This window comes from Ruditapes philippinarum, unplaced genomic scaffold (assembly GCF_026571515.1).
Source record: "Ruditapes philippinarum isolate M1 unplaced genomic scaffold, ASM2657151v2 ctg4150_1_1_1_1, whole genome shotgun sequence".
NCBI lineage: Eukaryota > Metazoa > Mollusca > Bivalvia > Venerida > Veneridae > Ruditapes > Ruditapes philippinarum.
In genome coordinates, this window is record NW_026853135.1 from 57,728 (window position 1) to 78,190 (window position 20,463).

A 20,463-nucleotide genomic window follows, 5' to 3' on the forward strand; every position below is an offset into this window, starting at 1 on the left:
ATATATTCAAAGCAACAGAGCTAATGACAAACATCAAAATTACTGAAATACAATGATGTGCTCTGTATATAATATATAACATCCAATCCATAGAGGAAATCAAACCAGTATTTCTTTTTATAAATTCTAAGTTCCATTGCAAAGAATATTATTAATAAAAGAAAAACATATTGTTAAATGATAAAACCTTTACTGAATAAATGGAAGAAACAGAACGAATATTATCGTGACTATTGATTATTTGATAGAATTTCAAATTTCTGTGCAATAACTTATCTCATTTTAATGATTAACCTTTGTGAAGAAAGAATATTTAAATTAACTATATCATAGTATATAGAGGATATTCAAGTTTTTTCTATAAATACATGATTTATTTTCATCGAGTGGTATGAAAATAAATATTTCATGAGTGGCGGTAGCCACGAGTGAAATATGGTAATTTTCATGCCACAAGATGAAAATAAATCATGTATTTATAGAAAAAACTTGAATTTTCTGTTTATTATATACATTTTTCTCTTTCTGGACATTAAAATTTGAAAGACTTTCCCTTAAATTTTGAGTACTGGCAGAATTTAAAAGAAAGTAGTCCTGCAAGTCACCAGTGAAAATACGGAAAATATGTTTCACTGCAGTGAAAAATAAATTTTTACAGTGAAAATACGGAAAATGAAAATACGCATTTTATTTCATCAATATTTCTCAATATTTCATTTAAAAGTAAATAATAAAATACATTAATTGACACTATTGTTAAAACTAACACTGTGATTTACATATGATTAACATACAAACTCAAAACTTGATATTTCTTCAATATTAAATAAGAATGTACTGTAATGAGGAAGTTGCTACAGAAAAACATTCCAACATTGGTGCGTACAGTTGGTTTATCGGACCAAATATTAGGCGTACAGTAAGAATACTGGAAATATTTTATATATTTTCGGATAGATATTAAAAACTACTCTTGTATATCGTTTTGTTTTAAAAAATAAACATGTTGGGACCTAAACTAATCGAATATCTCGTTTTAAAACGACTGATACATTACTCGTTTGCATGTGCATATCAGGTTGACGGTTGAATTTGCAGCAACAAATACCTCAATAACTTCCTCAATTTAAAAAAAATATGTATTTTATTTTGACAATAATGAATAATTATAAGTTCTGATCAGCATGCACAATGCTATTCTTCAAAAATTTACAATAGACAACAAATATTTGAAAAAAACATGCTCATACCCACTTTTCGTTTTCGCTCCCGTCCGCCATTAGGGTGTATCGCATGAATTCACCTCGCTTAAAGGAGTATCGCACCGCTATACGTTCGACCCCCTGTGAATTAAAAATATTGGTGTTCGGGTTTGTTTTCTTAGTTAGACCATTTTCTATCATTCTAGATAGTTTTCAATACAAATTCAACAAAAAGTTGTTTTGTATTTATCAGATTTTTCAAAACAACATGGCGAAAGAAGTAAAATAAATATGAGTGTTGACTCCGCCCACTTTCATATTTATATTTCATATTTATTTTTAAAAAGTATGAAATATAATATTATTTGACTGATATAGCACCATATTCCATGGGTAAAATTAAATAAAAAGAATATTCGACCGATGCGGTGGAGAGTACATATTTAATAGATGCTCGTTCATTGGAAACTTTTTTCTGGGGTTTCATATTGCGTCAACAGGGAACGTATTTTATTTTTGCCTATGATACAAAAGAGTTTCATATTGCGACAACAGGGAACGTGTTTTTATTTCTGCCTATGATACAAAAGAGCTTAGCCACAATGATATTGTTATAAACCGTGCGCATCATGTGTATATGTAAAGATTTGATATATATATATATATATATCTTACAATCTTACATTTGGTTAAAAAAAACTTAATACATGTACGAGGGATGATCAAAAATAAACCGGACTGTGACTGGCAATTGAAGAATTTTCATCCTATCACTTATTGTTATATATCACACTTAATCGGAAAACAATACCTGTAAACTGATACTATATCTAATCTGATAACGCAAATAGCTTGTCCGTAACAGCGAATTTAAAAACCATGGTAACGCACACACGGCGCAGTGCGTAAATTCGCCTTGACATGAGGCGCTTTATGCTGCGTGTATTTTACAACATGGCACATTTAGATTTCAAAATACGCCAAAACGTCATGTAGCATATCTTTGACGTTGTCAGTAAAAATGACTTCATTTAAACCAAATTTATATTTACCACCACAATTCAAACGTCACAGTCATGTTAATGAAATACTCGCGTTAAAACTATGTCGTCTGAATGTCTCGAAAATCGATCAATAGGAAAACTTTGTCAAATGTAAGACGAGAAACTGTTTAAAACGTAGAAAAAGATGATGGCTATCAAGGGAAAAGTTCCAGAAAGCCACAGCATATTTTTTTCATTAGCTTAAAAGATTAAGAAAGGATAATAGAGAAATAGAGACAAGTAAGGGAGAGACAGAAAAAAGACATTTGCAAGGACGTTGGTGACGTCAATCGCCAAGACGTTGAAAAATGACAGTCGATTGACTGCGAACATTGTCAACGATGTTCGACAGTAACAACGGGACGGTGCAGTCAACTCTGAGGACCTTAAAATGATAATAGTTAATGCATTAAGGCAGTGATTTTTTTTCCAATTTTTAAAACAACCTGTGGCTTTCTGAAGGGGGAAATATAGTGCGATAAATCAGAAAAAGGGGAAAACCTGAAATCAAATTCCAACAATTAAAATGGGATTACCCACACATTTTATGAAAAAAATAATTTTAATTTAATTTAACATGCATGGTACATAGCAAAGGCTATCTATCGGGACAGATTTCTGTCTTCAAGCTGATATAAGTCAGATGCTATTAAGTCATGGTTCTGGTAAAGAAGAGCACGACTTAACGTGATTTACTGTCCGTCTGGTATCTGTCGCACATGTCACGTGACTATCGGTAAAATTTGAGGCACTCAGTGGGGGGAAATGGAACACATTTGCGCACCGCTAGCGGGGTATTTAATTGTTTCCTTTTTGAGGTTTATTTTTTATTATCATCAGCATTATTATTGTATTATACCAGTGTCACTCTGCCTGTGTATTCGCGTATGAAATTTCGTTAAAATATAAAATAAAATAACAAAAAACTGAGCTTCTGACAGTCTTTTAAAGTCCATGGTAGATCGATGTACAAATAAAAACGGGATATTATATATTTTTCCACCAAATTAATAATGCTTCACATATTTTAATAGAAATAAAAGGTATAACTCGATCATTATGATCTGGCCTTCTTGATTCTATTATCATGAATATCATCTATGCACGGCATAGAGATCCAGTTTCTACCGGGATAGACAATAAATTTCATACTTTGTCCCAGATTTATTAGTACTGTGTCCGATGTACTGGCGAACAATTTATTTTCACTGAGAATATATTTTAATATCTTGTTTTTTATTCATAGAGAAAAAATCATCCTTAGACAATCTAAAATGGTTTAGAAATTTGTCAGGGACACCTTACCACAAGTCATATAGGCGTTCTGTTTTTGTTGTTGTTTTACTTGACATTGTTAGAAAACGAGACTGAATGTAAAGTAAGCCCTTGAATCCGTACAAAAGTCTATCAACTCAATGTAATATCTATCAGATTAACGGGACAGATATATTATTTTCACACATTATGGATATTTTAGCAACTACATTTTTAATCAAACCCGTGGTCGTGCGATTTGCCGCTATGCTTAATTATTTATGTTTCATACATTATGTTACGTACATTGGCCGACAATTTCTTAATTTATAAAAAAGTCTAAATGTTGAGATGTTCATAAAAGATGTACGGTAGTTGTACGATACATGTATTACGAGAAGTGTGGACCTGTAATTCACGGATATATGGAACTACCGATTTCCTTTATTGATGCCTCAACAGGGGGCGGAGCGTTATCGATAACCGACAGGTAGCGCGAATAGCAGATACAAATAGTATAGGTACTGTTTTAAAACGTTTAAAAACACATTTTTTTGGACTAACTGCTTCCAAAATTACATCACGAATGTGTTCAGAAAAGGTTGATAAATCTACTTAGCAAAAAATCTCATTTTAGGTATTTTCAGTGATAATTGACTCCGTTGTCACCTTAAATTCCATTAATTACATGTATTGTATTCTTGGTTTACAATTGTATCAATTATTTTCTTATTTTACGCAGTAGTCTTATGGAGAAATTGTGTCAACAATTTAACAGCCACTGTTCAAATTGGCTATGCGTTTTATTTATTTTAAAATAATGATAATTTTGATCATAGATGTATTATTCTGTTTTTGTTTTCGTATGTATGTTACATTATCATTCAGCAACATTATTTTACATTATTTGTAATACATAATATAGTTAATTGCATGTGCGACTTTTTCAACAATCAAGTTACAGAAGGAAATAACGGAAGTTTTCATCATTACAGGAGCTCTTTATCACCATTCAACCTATTACAATACAATATGATACCCACTTGTACAGAAATAAATATAGGCAGTGGATCCGCCGTTTCAATAACATGACTGTACCACATATTGGCCTACTCCGTGAATGAGTAAAAATCTGCTCCGTTAAGGACAATACGCTTGAGACGTCGTTAACGTCAATTTTAAAGTTATACCGTGCGCCGCCTTGCTTTACATGTGCATGCCAATAACATCATAACTTTTTTCTTTGTTAATATTTCTTGTTGGTATTTTTTTATCATTTAGGGGATAGATTCCGATTTATTTTCCGTGTATTGTTATGTAAATTCATTTAACAGGTTAAGAATAATTTACAAAGTGACTTAAGTCCGGTTAATTTTTGATCATCCCTCGTATAAGAAATAAGGAAACAACAGTCTTTAAGTTTCCAGGTTTAACTCAGACTGTGCAGTACAATGTCACTTAGGGTTCAGTACTGAATTATTGAACACGTTTGATAAAATATTACTACTTCATTTAACCAACAACTTATATTAATTAAGTAATAGAAAATATATGTTTATCACATTTCCAAAATAAGAGAGTTTACAGTCAAAACTAAAACGAAATAACTGAAACGATATCATTTTAGGAGTCAGAATTAAAAATAGAGGATATTTGTTTAGTTCAGTGTAAGATCGAAATATATTTCACCGAGTGAGCACCAAAAGGTATATTTCACGAGTGGCGCAGCCACGAGTGAAATATGAACTTTTGGTGCTCACAAGGTGAAATATATTTCGATCTTACACTAAACTAAACAAATTTTCTTTTTTTTATATGCAAAGAGACGTTTTAAAAATACATTAAACCTAATACTGAATGAAAAGCGCGCCAAAAATAATACGTCGTGACGTCATTTACGACGTCACGTCATTAAGTTGGTACCCAGTACTGTTCACGTAAGGGGTGTAAATTCAAAACAGTGAAATTATCAAAGTGGTAATTTCACTGTTTCCAACAGTGAAATTACCAGTTTTATACCACTGATATATTTCTATAAACCACCGAAAAGCATGTAATAAATGTTCTTAATTTTGAATTAGAGGAAACCATTCACCGACCTGGTTTTCAGGTTTATCACATGTAAAGTAAAATAAGGCGGCGGGGGATATAGAAATAGTCTCCGTCCGTTCTTCCGTCCGACTTTTTTTCCCGGAGCATATCTCAAAAAGTGTTTAAGGTATCAACTTGAAACTTCATAGGTGGATAGATCATATTGAGGAGGAGTGCAGTGCACAAGAATGATAACTCTACCGTGCATAATTTTTAAGTTATTGCCCTTTGTTAATTTTTAAATTTAATTTTTGTCAAGAGCATAACTCAAAAAGCTTATGAGATATCAACATGAAACTTCATAGGTGAATAAATCTCACCCAGGAGGTGTGCAGTGCATAAGAATGATAACTCTACCCTTCATAATTTTTAGTTATCGCCCTTTGTTATTTTTCATATTTAATTTGTCACCTGTGTGGACAACATGACACTTCATAGGTGGATAGATCTTATTGAGGAGGAATGCTGTGCACAATAACGATAACTCTTCTCATTATAATTTTTGAGTTATTGCCCTTTGTTATGTTTTCATACTTTTTGTCCGGAACTTATCTAAAAAAGTATTAGAGGTATCAACTTGAAACTACATAGGTGGATAGATCTCATTGAGGAGGAGTGTGGCACACAAGAATGATAACTTTACCCTGCATATTTTTTCAGTGATTGCCATTAGTAATTTTTATAAGCCCGAAAGGCCATATTATGTTATACCCCCTGGCGTCCGTCTGTCTGTATGTCTGTCCGTCCGTCCGTACGTCCGTCCGTCCGTTAGCAATTTGGTTTCTGGAGCATAACTTAAGTTCCATTTGGCCCACAATGTTCAAACTTCATAGGATGATTGTCCATATTGGGTAGAAGACCCCTATTGATTTTGGGGTCAAAAGGTCAAAGGTCAAGGTCACTATGACCTTAAAACTGAAAACAGTTTCCGGAGCATAACTTAAGTTGCATTCGACCAACAATGATCAAACTTCATAGGATGATTGTCCATATTGGGTAGAAGACCCCTATTGATTTTGGGGTCACAAGGTCAAAGGTCAAGGTCGCTATTACCTTGATACTGAAAACAGTTTCCGGAGCATAACTTAAGTTCCAAATGACCCACAATGTTCAAACTTCATAGGATGATTGTCCATAGTAGGTAAAAGACCCCTATTGATTTTGGGGTCAAAAGGTCAAAGGTCAAGGTCACTATTACCTTAAAACTGAAAACAGTTTCCGGAGCATAACTTAAGTTCCATTTGACCCACAATGTTCAAACTTCGTAGGATGATTGTCCATATTGGGCAAAAGACCCCTATTGATTTTGGGGTCACAAGGTCAAAGGTCAAGGTCACTATTACCTTGATACTGAAAACAGTTTCCGGAGCATAACTTAAGTTCCAATTGACCCACAGTGTTCAAACTTCATAGGATGATTGTCCATATTGGGAAGAAAGACCCCTATTGATTTTGGGGTCACAAGGTCAAAGGTCAAGGTCACTAGTACATTGATACTGGAAACAGTTTTCGGAGCATAACTTAAATTCCATTTGGCCCACAGTGTTCAAACTTCATAGGATGATTGTCCATATTAGGTAGAAAACCCCTATTGATTTTGGGGTCAAAAGGTCAAGGGTCAAGGTCACTATATCCTATAAACTGAAAACAGTTTCTGGAGCATAACTTAAGTTCCATTTGGCCCACAATATTCAAACTTCATAGGATGATTGTCCATATTGGGCAGAAGACCCCTATTGATTTTGGGGTCACTAGGTCAAAGGTCAAGGTCACAATAACCTTAAAACCAAAAACAGTTTCAGGGGCACAACGTAAGTTCCATTTGGCACACAATATTTAAACTTCGTAGGATGATTGTCCATATTGGGTAGAAGACCCCTATTGATTTTGGGGTCACAAGGTCAAAGGTCAATGTCACTTTTACCTTAATACTGAAAACAGTTTCTAGAGCATAATTAAAGTTCTAATTGGCCAACAATATTCAAACTTTTTAGGATGATTATCCATATAAGGTAGAAGACCCCTATTGATTTTGGGGTCAAAATGTCAAAGGTTAAGGTCATTATTAATAAATTATGTATTAATCAACCTACAGCTGTAAAATTTTATAGGATGAACAGCTAATTCTCATGTCTTATAAATGCTTCATCCTTATTAAAAAAAGAAAAACACTTTCGGGCATATAATGCTCCGCCTAGCGGTGCTCTTGTTCATGCTTAAATTTGTCCAGAGTATTTCTAAAAAGCCTTTGAGATATGAACATAAAACTTCATATGTGGATAGGTCTCATTGAGGAGGAGTGCAGCACACAAGAATGATAACTCTACCTTGCATAATTTTTGAGTTGTTGCCCTTTATTATTGTTCATGCTTATTTTTTGTGCAGAGCATAACTATGAAAGCCTTTAAGATATCAACTTGAAACTTCATAGGTGGATAGATCTCATTAAGGAGGCGTGCAGCACATTAGAATGATAACTTACCCTTCATTATTTTTTTCAGTTATTGCCCTTTGTTATTTTCAGCCATCAGTATTCACATAGGTTTCAAATCTGTAATCACTTCAGCCATCAGTTTTCATTACCAAAATACCTCTTAAAATTGAATTATTCTGCTCTACTACCAAATAAGTAAACAAAAATGAAATTTATGAGCAGAAAATGAGATCGGTGACCCTTAAGTTTTTTGGCTTGAAATGTTTATCATATTCTAACATCATGACATAATATTAAATACTAAGGTGCCGTTTTTGCACACAATTGTAGTTGTTTTAACCTAAAATAGGCAAAAGTGGCGTCCCCACGTTAAACTGTACATAAGTGTTAGCAAAAACGGCAATGAATTGCACCGTGTGCGTGTAATAAGCTGGAAAAGTACATATGTGGGCTCCAGTCTCACTAGGTGTTTCCGGTAAAACATTAAAACATAAAGTAATTCAGTCATAAATTTACCGACAGCAGCAAACGGCTATATTTTTATCCACCGCTTCTGTGACAAAATCTCCATAAACCAACCGCTTGCCAGTGTTGATAAATAAATATTAATATTTATCATTTTAAATTCCTTAATCAGTCCCGTAACTACTGTCGAACATCGTTTATAATGTCCGCAGTCAATCGCCTGCCACTTTTCAACGTCTCATCTCGGCGATTGACGTCACCAACGTCCTTCAAAATTTCTTCTTTCTGCCTCTCCCTTATTTTTCTTATTTTCAATTTCTCAATCACCCTTTCTTAATCATTTATTTCAATCTAAAACTTAGCTGTTGCTACCTTAACCTTTTCCTTTTTTCCATTATCCCTTTCTATATGTTTCTCGACTTACTATTGACTCAATTTCTTATTGATCGAATTTCGTGACGTTCCGACGGCATTATTTTAACGCATTTTTTACATGTGACATATAAATTGTGATTGCAGAGATAAGTATGGTTTAAATGAAGCAATTTTTCTGACAACGTCAAATGTGGCACATGACGTTTCGGCGTATTTTGAAATCTTATTGTGTCATATTGTAAAATATACGCTTCATACAGCGCCTATTTTCAGCGCAAATTTATGCGCTGCGCAGGATGTGCGTTGCCATGGTTTTTTTGGCGTTCGCGCCGAAGCGCGGCGCCTCTTATGATATTGAAATCAGATATTGTGAAAGGGCGACAGCAACTTCTCGAGCCTTTTAGTCGGTCATAATAAAAGCCGATCATTCCGATTGGTATGAGGATGCTTGATTATTAATTAAAAATGAAATGTCTCGATATGTACAATGAATAGCAAACTGGAGAATTTCGCAATGCAAACATTTTCAAATGAAATAGCCTTTTCCTTCAATCAACAGCGCTTCCGTTTTTTAGCTCACCTGTCACAAAGTGACAGGGTGAGCTTTTGTGATCGCTTTTCGTCCGGCGTCCGTCCGTCGTCCGTCCGTCTGTCCGTCGTCCGTCCGTAAACTTTTGCTTTAAATGACATCTCCTCATAAACCACTGAGCCAATTTCATCCAAACTTCACAGGACTTTGGTGGTCACCTTTAAAAAGTGTTCAAAGAATTTAATTCCATGCAGAACTCTGGTTGCCATGGCAACCGAAAGAAAAATCTTTAAATATCTTCTTTTAAACAACCCTAAGGGGTAGAGCTAAGATATTTGGCATGAAACATCTTCTATTGAGTGTCTACCAAGTTTGTTCAAATAAAAGCCCTGGGATCAAAATTGGCCCCGCCCCAGGGGGTCATTGATTTTCCCTATATGCATTTAGTAAATCCTTAAAAAATCTTCTTTTAAAGAACCCAAAGAGCTAGAGCTAAGATATTTGGCATGAAACATCTTCTAGTGAGTGTCTACCAAGTTTGTTCAAATAAAAGCCCTGGGGTCAAAATTGGCCCCGCCCCCGGGGTTTCATTGATTTTCCCTATATGCATATAGTAAAAACTTAAAAATCTTGTTTTAAAGAAGCGCAAGAGCAAGAGCTTAGATATTTGGCATGAAACATCTTCTAGTGAATGTCTACCAAGTTTGTTCAAATAAAAGCCCTGGGGTCAAAATTGGCCCCGCCCCAGAGGGTCATGGATTTTCCATATATGCATATAGTAAAAACTTAAAAAATCTTCTTTTAAAGAACCCAAAGAGCTAGAGCTAAGATATTAAGCATGAAACATCTTCTAGTGAGTGTCTACCAAGTTTGTTCAAATTAAAGCCCTGGGTCAAAATTGGCCCCGCCCGGAGGATCATTGATTTCCCTATATGCATATAGTAAAAAACTTAAAAAATCTTTCTTTTTAAAGAACCATAAGAGCTAGAACTTAGATATTTAGCATGAAACATCTTCTAGTGAATGTCTACCATGTTTGTTCAAATAAAAAGCCCTGGGGTCAAAATTGACCCCGCCCAGGGGGTCATATATTTTCCCTATATGCATATAGTAAAAGCTTAAAAAAGATCTTCTTTTAAAGAACCCAAAAAGCTAGAGCTAAGATATTTGGCATGAAACATCTTCTAATGAGTGTCTACCAAGTTTGTTCAAATAAAAGCCCTGGGGTCAAAATTGGCCCCGCCCAAGGGGGTCATTGATTTTCCCTATATGCATATAGTAAAAATTTAAAAAATCTTCTTTTAAAGAACTCAAAGAGCTAGAGCTAAGATATTTAGCATGAAACATGTTCTAATGGGTGTCTACCAAGTATGTTCAAATAAAAGCCCTGGGGTCAAAACTGGCCCCGCCTGGGGGGGGGGGGTATTGATTTTCCTTATATGTGTATAGCAAAAACTTAAAAATCTTCTTTGAAAAACCCAAATAGCTAGAGTTTAGATATTAAGCATGAAACATAAGTAAATATCTACAAAGTTTGTTCATATAAAAGCCCGGGGGTCAAAACTGGCCCTGCCCCAGGGATGTCATTGTTTTAACTATATGTGTATAGTAAAAACTTTAAAAATCTTCTTCTAAAAAACCCAATGAGCTAGAACTTAGATGTTTAGCATGAAACATTTTCTTATGGGTGTCTACCAAGTCTGTTCAAATAAACAAATAAAAGCCCTTGGGTAAAAATTGGCCCGGGGGTGGGGGCCATATACAGGTGAGCGACCTCAGGGCCATCATGGCCCTCTTATTTTATTTATCCTTTTGTAGTACACAGTGGGTTATTATGGTATGTTATTGTTGTACTTGTATCCGAAAGCTGTAAATAGAATGATGAGTTGATGACCTAAACAATCTGAAAATCTATTTATAGAGGGATGTAATTCTAATCGGTAATTCCCGGTCTCTCCCAGTCTATTTTGACAGGGATTTTCTAGTGACCGGCGAATAGTATCACACGTTTATTGTCCGGTCTCTCCCGGGTTTGGAGTAGATGTTTGATATCGTTACAGAACAGAACAAATATTTTACAGATAAATATTTTTTTTTTATCAAAATGAATGTTTGTCACTTAGTTTGGTTACAATAATTAATAAACACAGATCAACTCTCAAACTTATTGATTATTATTATACATAAACATACAATTCGAAAAAAACAACAACAACAACTAAAGCATGTTTTATTTTATCTACTTGAGATAAAAACTATAAATATGTACAATAATTTAGAACAAATGTACATTTTTATGGTAATAATATGACACTATCAACTTTGAATCATTTCATTTAATTTGTTATTCGTGTTTAGTAAAGATGCCGAGGAATTATCTAAAGTTACAACTTAGATTTTAGTAATTATTCAATTGATTGATAATTTTAAAAATGATAAAGAAAAATACAAATTTACATGTACATAGTTTAAGAATAAACAATATTATAATTATATTGAAAGATTAACCATAATTTACTGACTTTTTCCAGTTAAGTTTTGACTTATAATTGTTGACAATTGAATTCTTATAATTTATTGAACAATTTAAATTAATAAAAAAGTAGTAAACATAAAAACTCAGTATGTAAATTGAACATAAAACACAAAAAGAAAAGAAAACAATATTCATAAAATCAGTTTTTTTTATTAAAATAGATATTACAATTTTTGTATAATAATTATGCTCAACATGATATGGTAATATAACCAGTGTCATATTTTTACTAAATGTGAACAGTTACCTTAAGAGGGGATCTTCGCTAATAGCGATAACATAATAGGGGACAATTACACAAGTGTGGTGTTGATCATTAGTTACACATATGGATTATAATTGATTGTATGTATACATGTATATCCGTTGCTATTATTAATCACGATCATAAAGAAATAACAAGTAATATTCTAATCTCTAGCGTGCAAATCAAAGTTCATAATGAACAATGTCTTTCGTCCGTTCATTCATAAGTGATATACAATTCTGGTAAAAACCAATTATCCATTGAAAAGATTATAAGAATATCTTGTCATCATACGTCTACTAGTTCATCTTCACCTGCTGTATTTCTTGGACGCCCTTTGATGACTTGCATCAATGCTTTTCTTGTTATTCGCTGTAACGTACAAGCTATTTGCGTTATCAAATTAGATATGGCATAGTATTCCGATTGATTGTGATATAAGTTTGAATTGACAGTCCAATAATAAAGTTCAATATTTAAAAAAATAAAGATCCCGGTATTGAAGTAAGACGTGGAATGGTCTAAGTATATTCCGACGGTTTTAATGTTTGTACTATCCTTAGTTTTCTTTAGGCTGCAAGGCTGCTGGGATGTTTGGCTGCTAACTTCACAAATTTCGAAGAGTCAGAATAAAAAAAAGATGTTAAAATAAAGTTCAACATCTTAAAAAATAAAGATCACGATATTGAAAAAAAGACGTGGAATGATCTCTTTCCGAACATTTTCATGTTTGTACTATTCTTAGTTATCTAAAGGCTGCTAGGCTGTCAGGCTATTAGGCCGCCAACTACAGGCTGCTAGGCTGCCAGACTGTTAGGCTACCAACTTCAGGCTGCTAGACTGCCAGGCTGCTAGGCTGCAAACTTCACGAACATAGTTTGCTATTCATTGTTCTGAATTTTATTTTTGATAATCAATTTAAACACCCTAAATAACAGTCGGAATAATCGGCTATTATGACCGTCGAATGCTGTCGCCCTTTTACAAAATCTGCTTGGAGAGGTCATCAGACCTCTCCACAGTATTCAATCTGATTGCTGGCGGCATCCATTTTTGCTTGTCTGATTGTAGTGAATGAATCTCATTTAAAGCGTAAAGTCATTAGGAACAGTCTACAAAAATTGTTTTGCGCATGCTCCGTTTCAAAATACGACTTCACTTAAACATAAAATTAACATCGAAGTGAACAAATCGGTACATAGAAAAATCAGAAAATATCATTTACGTTACTTAGCCCACGTGAATGTCTCATACCGTTTTAATATTTAAACTGTATAAGTCGATTGCCGCATTGTTTTCTGAATACTAGTAGTGCTTTACTATTTCATGTTCCGATAAATAGTAACAGTGAACATTATAGCTACAGTATCACCATGCACTATTATAAAATATATGACCGAGTGAACCGTGTGCCAAAATTTTGCTGCTCCTTAAACTTTTGAACGTTTTCGAGTTATTTCGGCCCAAAGACGCATCGGCCTCAAATTACCAAAGACGTTTCGGCCCCGGACGTTTCGGCCCTTTACCAAATCGGCCCAATATTTGGTTAAGAATAAGTCTTACCTTTACGTGTTTTATGCCAGAATTTTAATGGCATTTCATAAAATGAATGAAATAAGGGAATGAGAGAATTAATTGAATAATTAAATTTATGAGTTTGTAATTGAATGAGGCTTTTAAAATAGTAGTGATCAAAAGAAATAGAACAGAACATAAACTTTATTAGACAAAATATAGTACACAAACACTGAACAAGATTTTCACCTGCTTATTATCAACAAGCTTTTTTTTAACTTGAACATTTAAAAAAGCAAGACAAAGAACAACACATAAAACAAACATTTATTATTAACAACTATTAAATTGTAATAAAACAAACAATACATTGTAAGCAGGCATTTTTTTTAAACAAATAACACTTTTTTACAATAAAATTGACAGATTTTCAATCAGAACGTTATAATAATAATCGGGGTGGGGGCCTCCGTGGCCGAGTGGTTAAAGTCGTTGACTTGAGATCACAAGTCCCTCACCACTGTAGGTTTGATCCTCACTCGGGTCGAAATCTTTCATGCAAGGAAGCCATCCAGCTGGCTTACTGAAGGTCGGTGGTTCTACCAAGGTGCCCGCTCGTGCCTGAAATAATGCTCGCAGGGGCACCTGGGGTCTTCCTCCACCAATAAAGCTGGAAAAAAATCGACGAAAAATCTCGGCGGGACGCTCTAGGACGACCCGACTTGAGTGTACGGTCGCCAATATGGGCCGGCGGCGACCTTAAATAAACGCATCAAAAAAAAAAAAAAAAAAAAAAAAAAAAAAATAAATAAAAAATAAATAATCTAAAAAATGATCAAATCATAAGTTTAAAAACTTTTAAAGTTTTCTTTGATAATATTAACCTCTTATTAGCAATAATTAAATAATTAATTTGTTACACCTTGAAAAAAAAACCTAAATATAAAATAAATATTGTTTGTGTGCAATCAATCAATCAATCAATATACTTCATTTTTCTAACGATTTTAAGTTTAAAATGTTTTTTTAAATGTAATTAAAAAAGGGCCGAAATGTCTCGCGGAAAAGGGCCGAAACGCCTAAGGGCCGATTGTTGAATAGGGGCCGATTTGGTTTGGGACCGAAACGTCCTGTTTGCATTTGAACTGGTATGACTAAATAACCCAACGAAGATTTTTTGGCGCAAATGGCACACATTTTACTCAAGTTTGATTTTCATCAAATATTGTGGTTGGAGGCATGCAGCTATATATACTGTTTATTTCAATCAAATGATATAAACATTTTCTATGTAAATCCTGGACTTCAAATTATTTGATTAATTAAACTACTTTATGCCCGTTTTTGAAAATGTAGTAGAAATGTTTCCATATACTTACCGAAACATGAACCGAAAATTTGCTTATTGAATTTCACAAGAAACTTTTGATTTTGAAACTACTTTTAACATATATATTAATATAATTATAATTTATTTCAAATTTAGCAATAGAAAGAGCATCGAAACATATTAATCGAAAGTATTAATCAGATTGCCGAGTGTTTTGATGTTTTTTTCTCGTTTGTATCATAGTCAAACATAAAACACGTTCCCTTTTGTCACAATATGAAACCCCGGAAAAAAGGAACCAATGAACGAGCGTCTGAATATGATATTTTTGTCGCTTTCCCTTTCTCCGCCGTCACAATAAGTAAACCCTAGCAAAAATTAGCCGATCAATGGGCTTGTTCTGGAGTGCGGGTGCGCCAAGAAAAAAGTCCATTTCTCCGGCATATAATCTTTCAAAATATTTTAAGAAATGAAGTGTAAAACAATCTTTCATTATGATACTATATTCAATATATTTAATAAATTCTACTTTGTTAAATAATTGTAATTTATAAAAAAATATTCCCAAATATTTTCGAACCACAGCAGCAAAAAGACATCTCTCATGCTTCATTTTGAAGAAGCAAACTTTTTTCATTCCAGAAGGGGCGTCGCGCTTTGGCGCGGACGCCAATAATGGCTTCCACTGGTGCCAAGGGAGGTAAATATTGTAAAAAACGGAAACTATCTGTAGGTATAATTTAAATTGCTGTATCATCCATTTCAGACAATGGCATATTACATTGATGTTGAGCATGTTGCCGCTTTTGAAGTTTCTTTAGCATCAGAGGGATCTGAAGATTTTGATATTGTGAGTATTGCTAAAAACAACAACAAGATCATACGACAAAATCAGTGACACAGTCACACATTAATAGATTAACCTTTCTTTTATGCGTTTCAGTGGATTACTGATTTATCTGTAAAAATTATATAGAGGATATTTGGTAAGTTTAATGTAAGATCGGAATATATTTCACCGAGTGGGTACTAAAAGGTATATTTCACGAGTGGCGCAGCCACGAGTAAAATATGAACTTTTGGTGTTCACAAGGTGAAATAGCTTGTCCGCCCAATAACTTAAGATTCCTTGACTCACAGTTTTCATATTTAGTATAAAGGTTAGTCATTATGAGTAGATAACCCCTATTGATTTTGAAGTCACCAGATTAAACGTCAAGGTCACAGGGGCATTGACTTTAAAAAGCTTGTCTGCCTAATAACTTAAGAATCATTTGACCCACAGTCTTCATATCTGGCATGGAGGTTTGCCATGATAAATAGGTGACCCCTTATGGTTTTGAGGTCACAGGGTTAAAGGTAAAGGTCACAGGGGACTTGACTAAAAAAAAAGTTTGTCGCCAAATTACTTAAGATTCCTTTGACCTCAATGGAGGTTGATCATGACCATATGGTGACCCCTATTGATTTAAAAGTCACTTGATCAAAAGTAAAAGTCACAGGGCCCTTGACTAAACAAGTTTGTCCGCTCAATTGCTTTAGAATTCTTTGGTCAACAGTCTTGAAGACATATTTGGTATTGAGGTTGTTTATGACTTGTAGATGACCCCTTTTGATTTTTAAGTGACTGTGTTATAGGTCAAGGTCACAGGGATTTGACATTAATAAGCTTGTCTGCTCAAATGCTTAAGAATGCCTGTCCGCAGTGTATTGATTTTCACCTTTGAAGCATGTATTATACATAACTTAGAAATGCACTGGCGTAGTAACCTCAGATTTGGCAGGGAGTTTGTTCTTGAGCTTTAAATGGCCACTGTTTATTCTGTCAAAGTGGTATGAGAGGGTATTCACGCCATGACAGTGGAAGTTCTAGTTTGCATTTTATTACACCCACATCGTGTATTAAATATGAGGTTAAATATGACAGTAAATGGCCGAAAAAAACAGGATATTTTTCTAATTTGTAGGAATACATTTGAAATTTAAGTAATATAGTAGTTTGTTATATAGTCGCAACTTTTAGATATTTCAAGTGGTGAAATAAATAAAACACTTAAAACACTTACCAATTAAGCATCAAACACATTTTTATATGCCCGAAAGAATTTCGGGTATATTATGTTATACCCCCTGGCGTGACGTGGCGTCCTTCCGTCCGTCTGTCTGTCTGTTCGGGCGAACAACAAATGGTCTATGAGGTTCATTCCGTCCATTATTTTAGTTAAAAAAAAGAAAGAAATCCTGTAAACCGACTGGTTTATGTGGTAATTTTACTGGTTTATGGGGAAAAAATGCCACATAAAGATCCGAGAAAAGCACATAAACCCCAAATGTTGACACGTCCGTCCGCCCGTTGGCAATTTGGTTTCCGGAGCATAACTTAAGTTCCATTCGGTCCACAATATTCAAACTTCATAGGATGATTGTCCATATTGGGTAGAAGACCCCTATTGATTTTGGGGTCACAAGGTTAAAGATCAATGTCACTATTACCTTAAAACTGAAAACAGGTACCGGAGCATTACTTTAGTTCCATTTGGCCCACAATATTTAAACTTCATAGGATGATTGCCCATATTTGGTAGAAGATCTCTATTGATTTTGGGGTCAAAAGATCAAAGGTCAAGGTCACTATTACCTTAAAACTAAAACAGTTTCAGAGCATAAATTAAGTGCAATTTGGCCTTCAATATTCAATCTTCAAAGGATAATTATCCATATTGGGAAGAAAATCCCTATTGATTTTTGGGTCAAAAGGTCAAAGGTCAAGGTCACTATAACCTTAAAATTAATAACAATTTCCGGAGCATAACTTAAGTTCAATTTGACCAACAATATTCAAACTTCATAGGATGATTGTTCATATTGGGTAGAAGACCCCTATTGATGTTTGGGTCAACAGGTCAAAGGTCAAGGTTACTATTACCTTTAAACTGAAAACAGTTTTCGTAGCATAACTTAATTCCCATTTGGCCCATTGTGTTCAAACTTCATGGGATGATTATCAATATTGGGTAGAATACCCCTATTGATTTTTTAGGTTACGAAGTCCAGGTCATTATTACCTTAAAACTGAAAACGGGTTTTGCTTAAAAACTTAAATATTAATCAACCTACAGCTGTAAAATTTTATAGGATGAACAGCCATGTCCAATACATGACCCCTATTGATTTTAAGTTCATAAGATCAAAGGTCAGGGTCACAATGACCTTAACACAGAAATTTGTGCTTTCCGGAGCATAACACAGCTTCCATTTGGCTTACAGTGGATGATTGCCTGTATTGAATGAAAGATCCATATCTAAATTGGGGTCACAAGGTCAAAGGTCAATATCAAATGACCTTAATATTGTTAAAAGTTTTACAACTATCAAACTTCATAGGATGATCACATATATTGAGTACATAAATTATATGCCCTAAATATCTGCTTATATTATGTAATATCTAAGGCTTCATTCTGTCCATCCATCGAAATAAAATTATTTAATTACCATGTCTTACAAATATTTTTTTTTTTTTAAAATCACTTTCGGGCATATAATGCTCCGCCTAGCCGTGCTCTTGTTATTACTGTTACATCAGCATTTAATGAAATGACACTTACAAATATTGATGTATATATTAGTACCGACCGTCATCTCGAACCCCGCCTCAAGTATTTCAGTGTCGCAGATCGAAAAAAATCTTCAGTACTCAGTATTTAACCCTTTACCTCATATATACGCGAAACACCGCACTTTTGACCCCACACCCCTTTTTTAGGCCTCAAATAGTAAAAAAATGTCCTATTTGGGCCCCAAACACATGTTTTCGTTTGAGAAATGATCCTTAAAAAAATGAGCACTTTTTCGGCGCCGCCCCCCATCCAAAAGATACATCAGGGGTTGCCAGAAGGGGGGTGTGCCCCCTTCTGTTAGGTGGGTTTGAAGGGGGGCGGAGTCCCCCTCATCGCCAAGAAAATTTTTGACTTGTGAGAGGCTAAAAATGACCTCAGGTCGATCATAATGTAACGTGTAACCAACGCTGAAAAGCCTTTGACTTTATCTCAATCTCTTGAGAAGTTGCAGCACTTTGAAATAAATTTTGATGGAAAAAATCGAGGCAAAATAGTGATTTTTGGCAATTTTGAGATGTCCCCTCGTTGCCATGGTAACAGGAAATTTAAGACTGAGCATGTCGTTACAAAGGCAATGGTCCAGTCAACATTTGTGCCAAGTTTGATTGGTATTAAAGCATTTTTCATAGTTTCATAGCAGTTTGAAATTGTAACAGGAGGCTTTTCAGTGAAAACGGCCATTTTTCACAATATGCTCATGGGGGAAAGGGTTAAACAGAACTCAGTTGACACCTTCAAAACTATGAAACCCAATGTACGTTTGACCCCAAAAGTGCGGTGTGAAGTTTACCGCACTTTGGGGTCGGATCCCATAGTGCGTTTGACCCTAAAGTGCGGTGTAACAGACCATAAAGGAGTACATATAGTGTTTTCATTAATATTTTGGATTTAACTGCTTGCTTTGTTGGCTTTTCAATGTTATTAAAATTAGATTGAGTCTTCCCGCGAACATATACACGTTGAACGCTTCATACTGTTACGTTAGGGTTTTTTTTTTCTTTAAGATATTTTCTTTACAGGTTACGGAAATAAGAATTTTCGTAATGATTAATTTGTATAATTGTGGCAAACAAAAGTCGTCCACAACAAACCACCACAGTCCTATGCAATATTATACAAATTTCATTTCTTTATTGATTTGTCAGTTTTAAAAACAAAGTCTTAGCATCATTCAAACTTTTAAAAGCAAAAATAACAAAAAAATGTTTTTGCTACGAAGACGATGCAAGCTTTATTATTTATTATAAGAAGGTGACCATTGTTTGTTATTTTACATTATACATATTCTATTCCTTTCATTTTATTACAAGAGATGTACAATGTAAATTAATAGATAAAAGTATATAGAGGATATTCAAGTTTTTTTTATAAATACATGATTTATTTTCATCGAGTGGTATGAAAATAAATATTTCATTCGTGGCGGTAGCCACGAGTGAAATATGGTAATTTTCATGCCACAAGATGAAAATAAATCATGTATTTATAGAAAAAACTTGAATTTTCTGTTTATTATATATATTTTTCTCTTTTTTGCGATACAATTGGAAAGACGTTCCCTTAAATTTTGTGTACTGGCAAAATTTAAAAGAAAGTAGTCCGGCAAGACACCATTGAAAATACGGAAAATATGTTTCACTGCAGTGAAAAATAAATTTTTACAGTGAAAATACTGAAAATGAAAATACGCATTTTATTTTATCAATATTTCTCAATATTTCATTTATAAGTATATAATAAAAAAATATATTTTTGAAAGAAAAAGGATGGGATCATAAATTCATATAACATTAGTAATTCGGTTCGTCCCTGAAACAATCAA

The 20,463-nt window shown here is 34.1% G+C and overlaps 1 protein-coding gene across 3 annotated transcripts in view; it reads left to right on the forward strand.

Moving 5' to 3' along the window:
- The window catches only part of LOC132734720 (uncharacterized), a 67,948-nt gene that overhangs the window by 18,704 nt on the left and 28,781 nt on the right, over window positions 1-20,463 (forward strand). For all 3 annotated transcript variants that reach the window (XM_060721533.1, XM_060721522.1, XM_060721544.1), the window contains exon 4: window positions 15,788-15,871. In XM_060721533.1, the coding sequence (XP_060577516.1) occupies window positions 15,788-15,871 (84 nt within the window). The remainder of the gene's footprint in view (window positions 1-15,787; window positions 15,872-20,463) is intronic.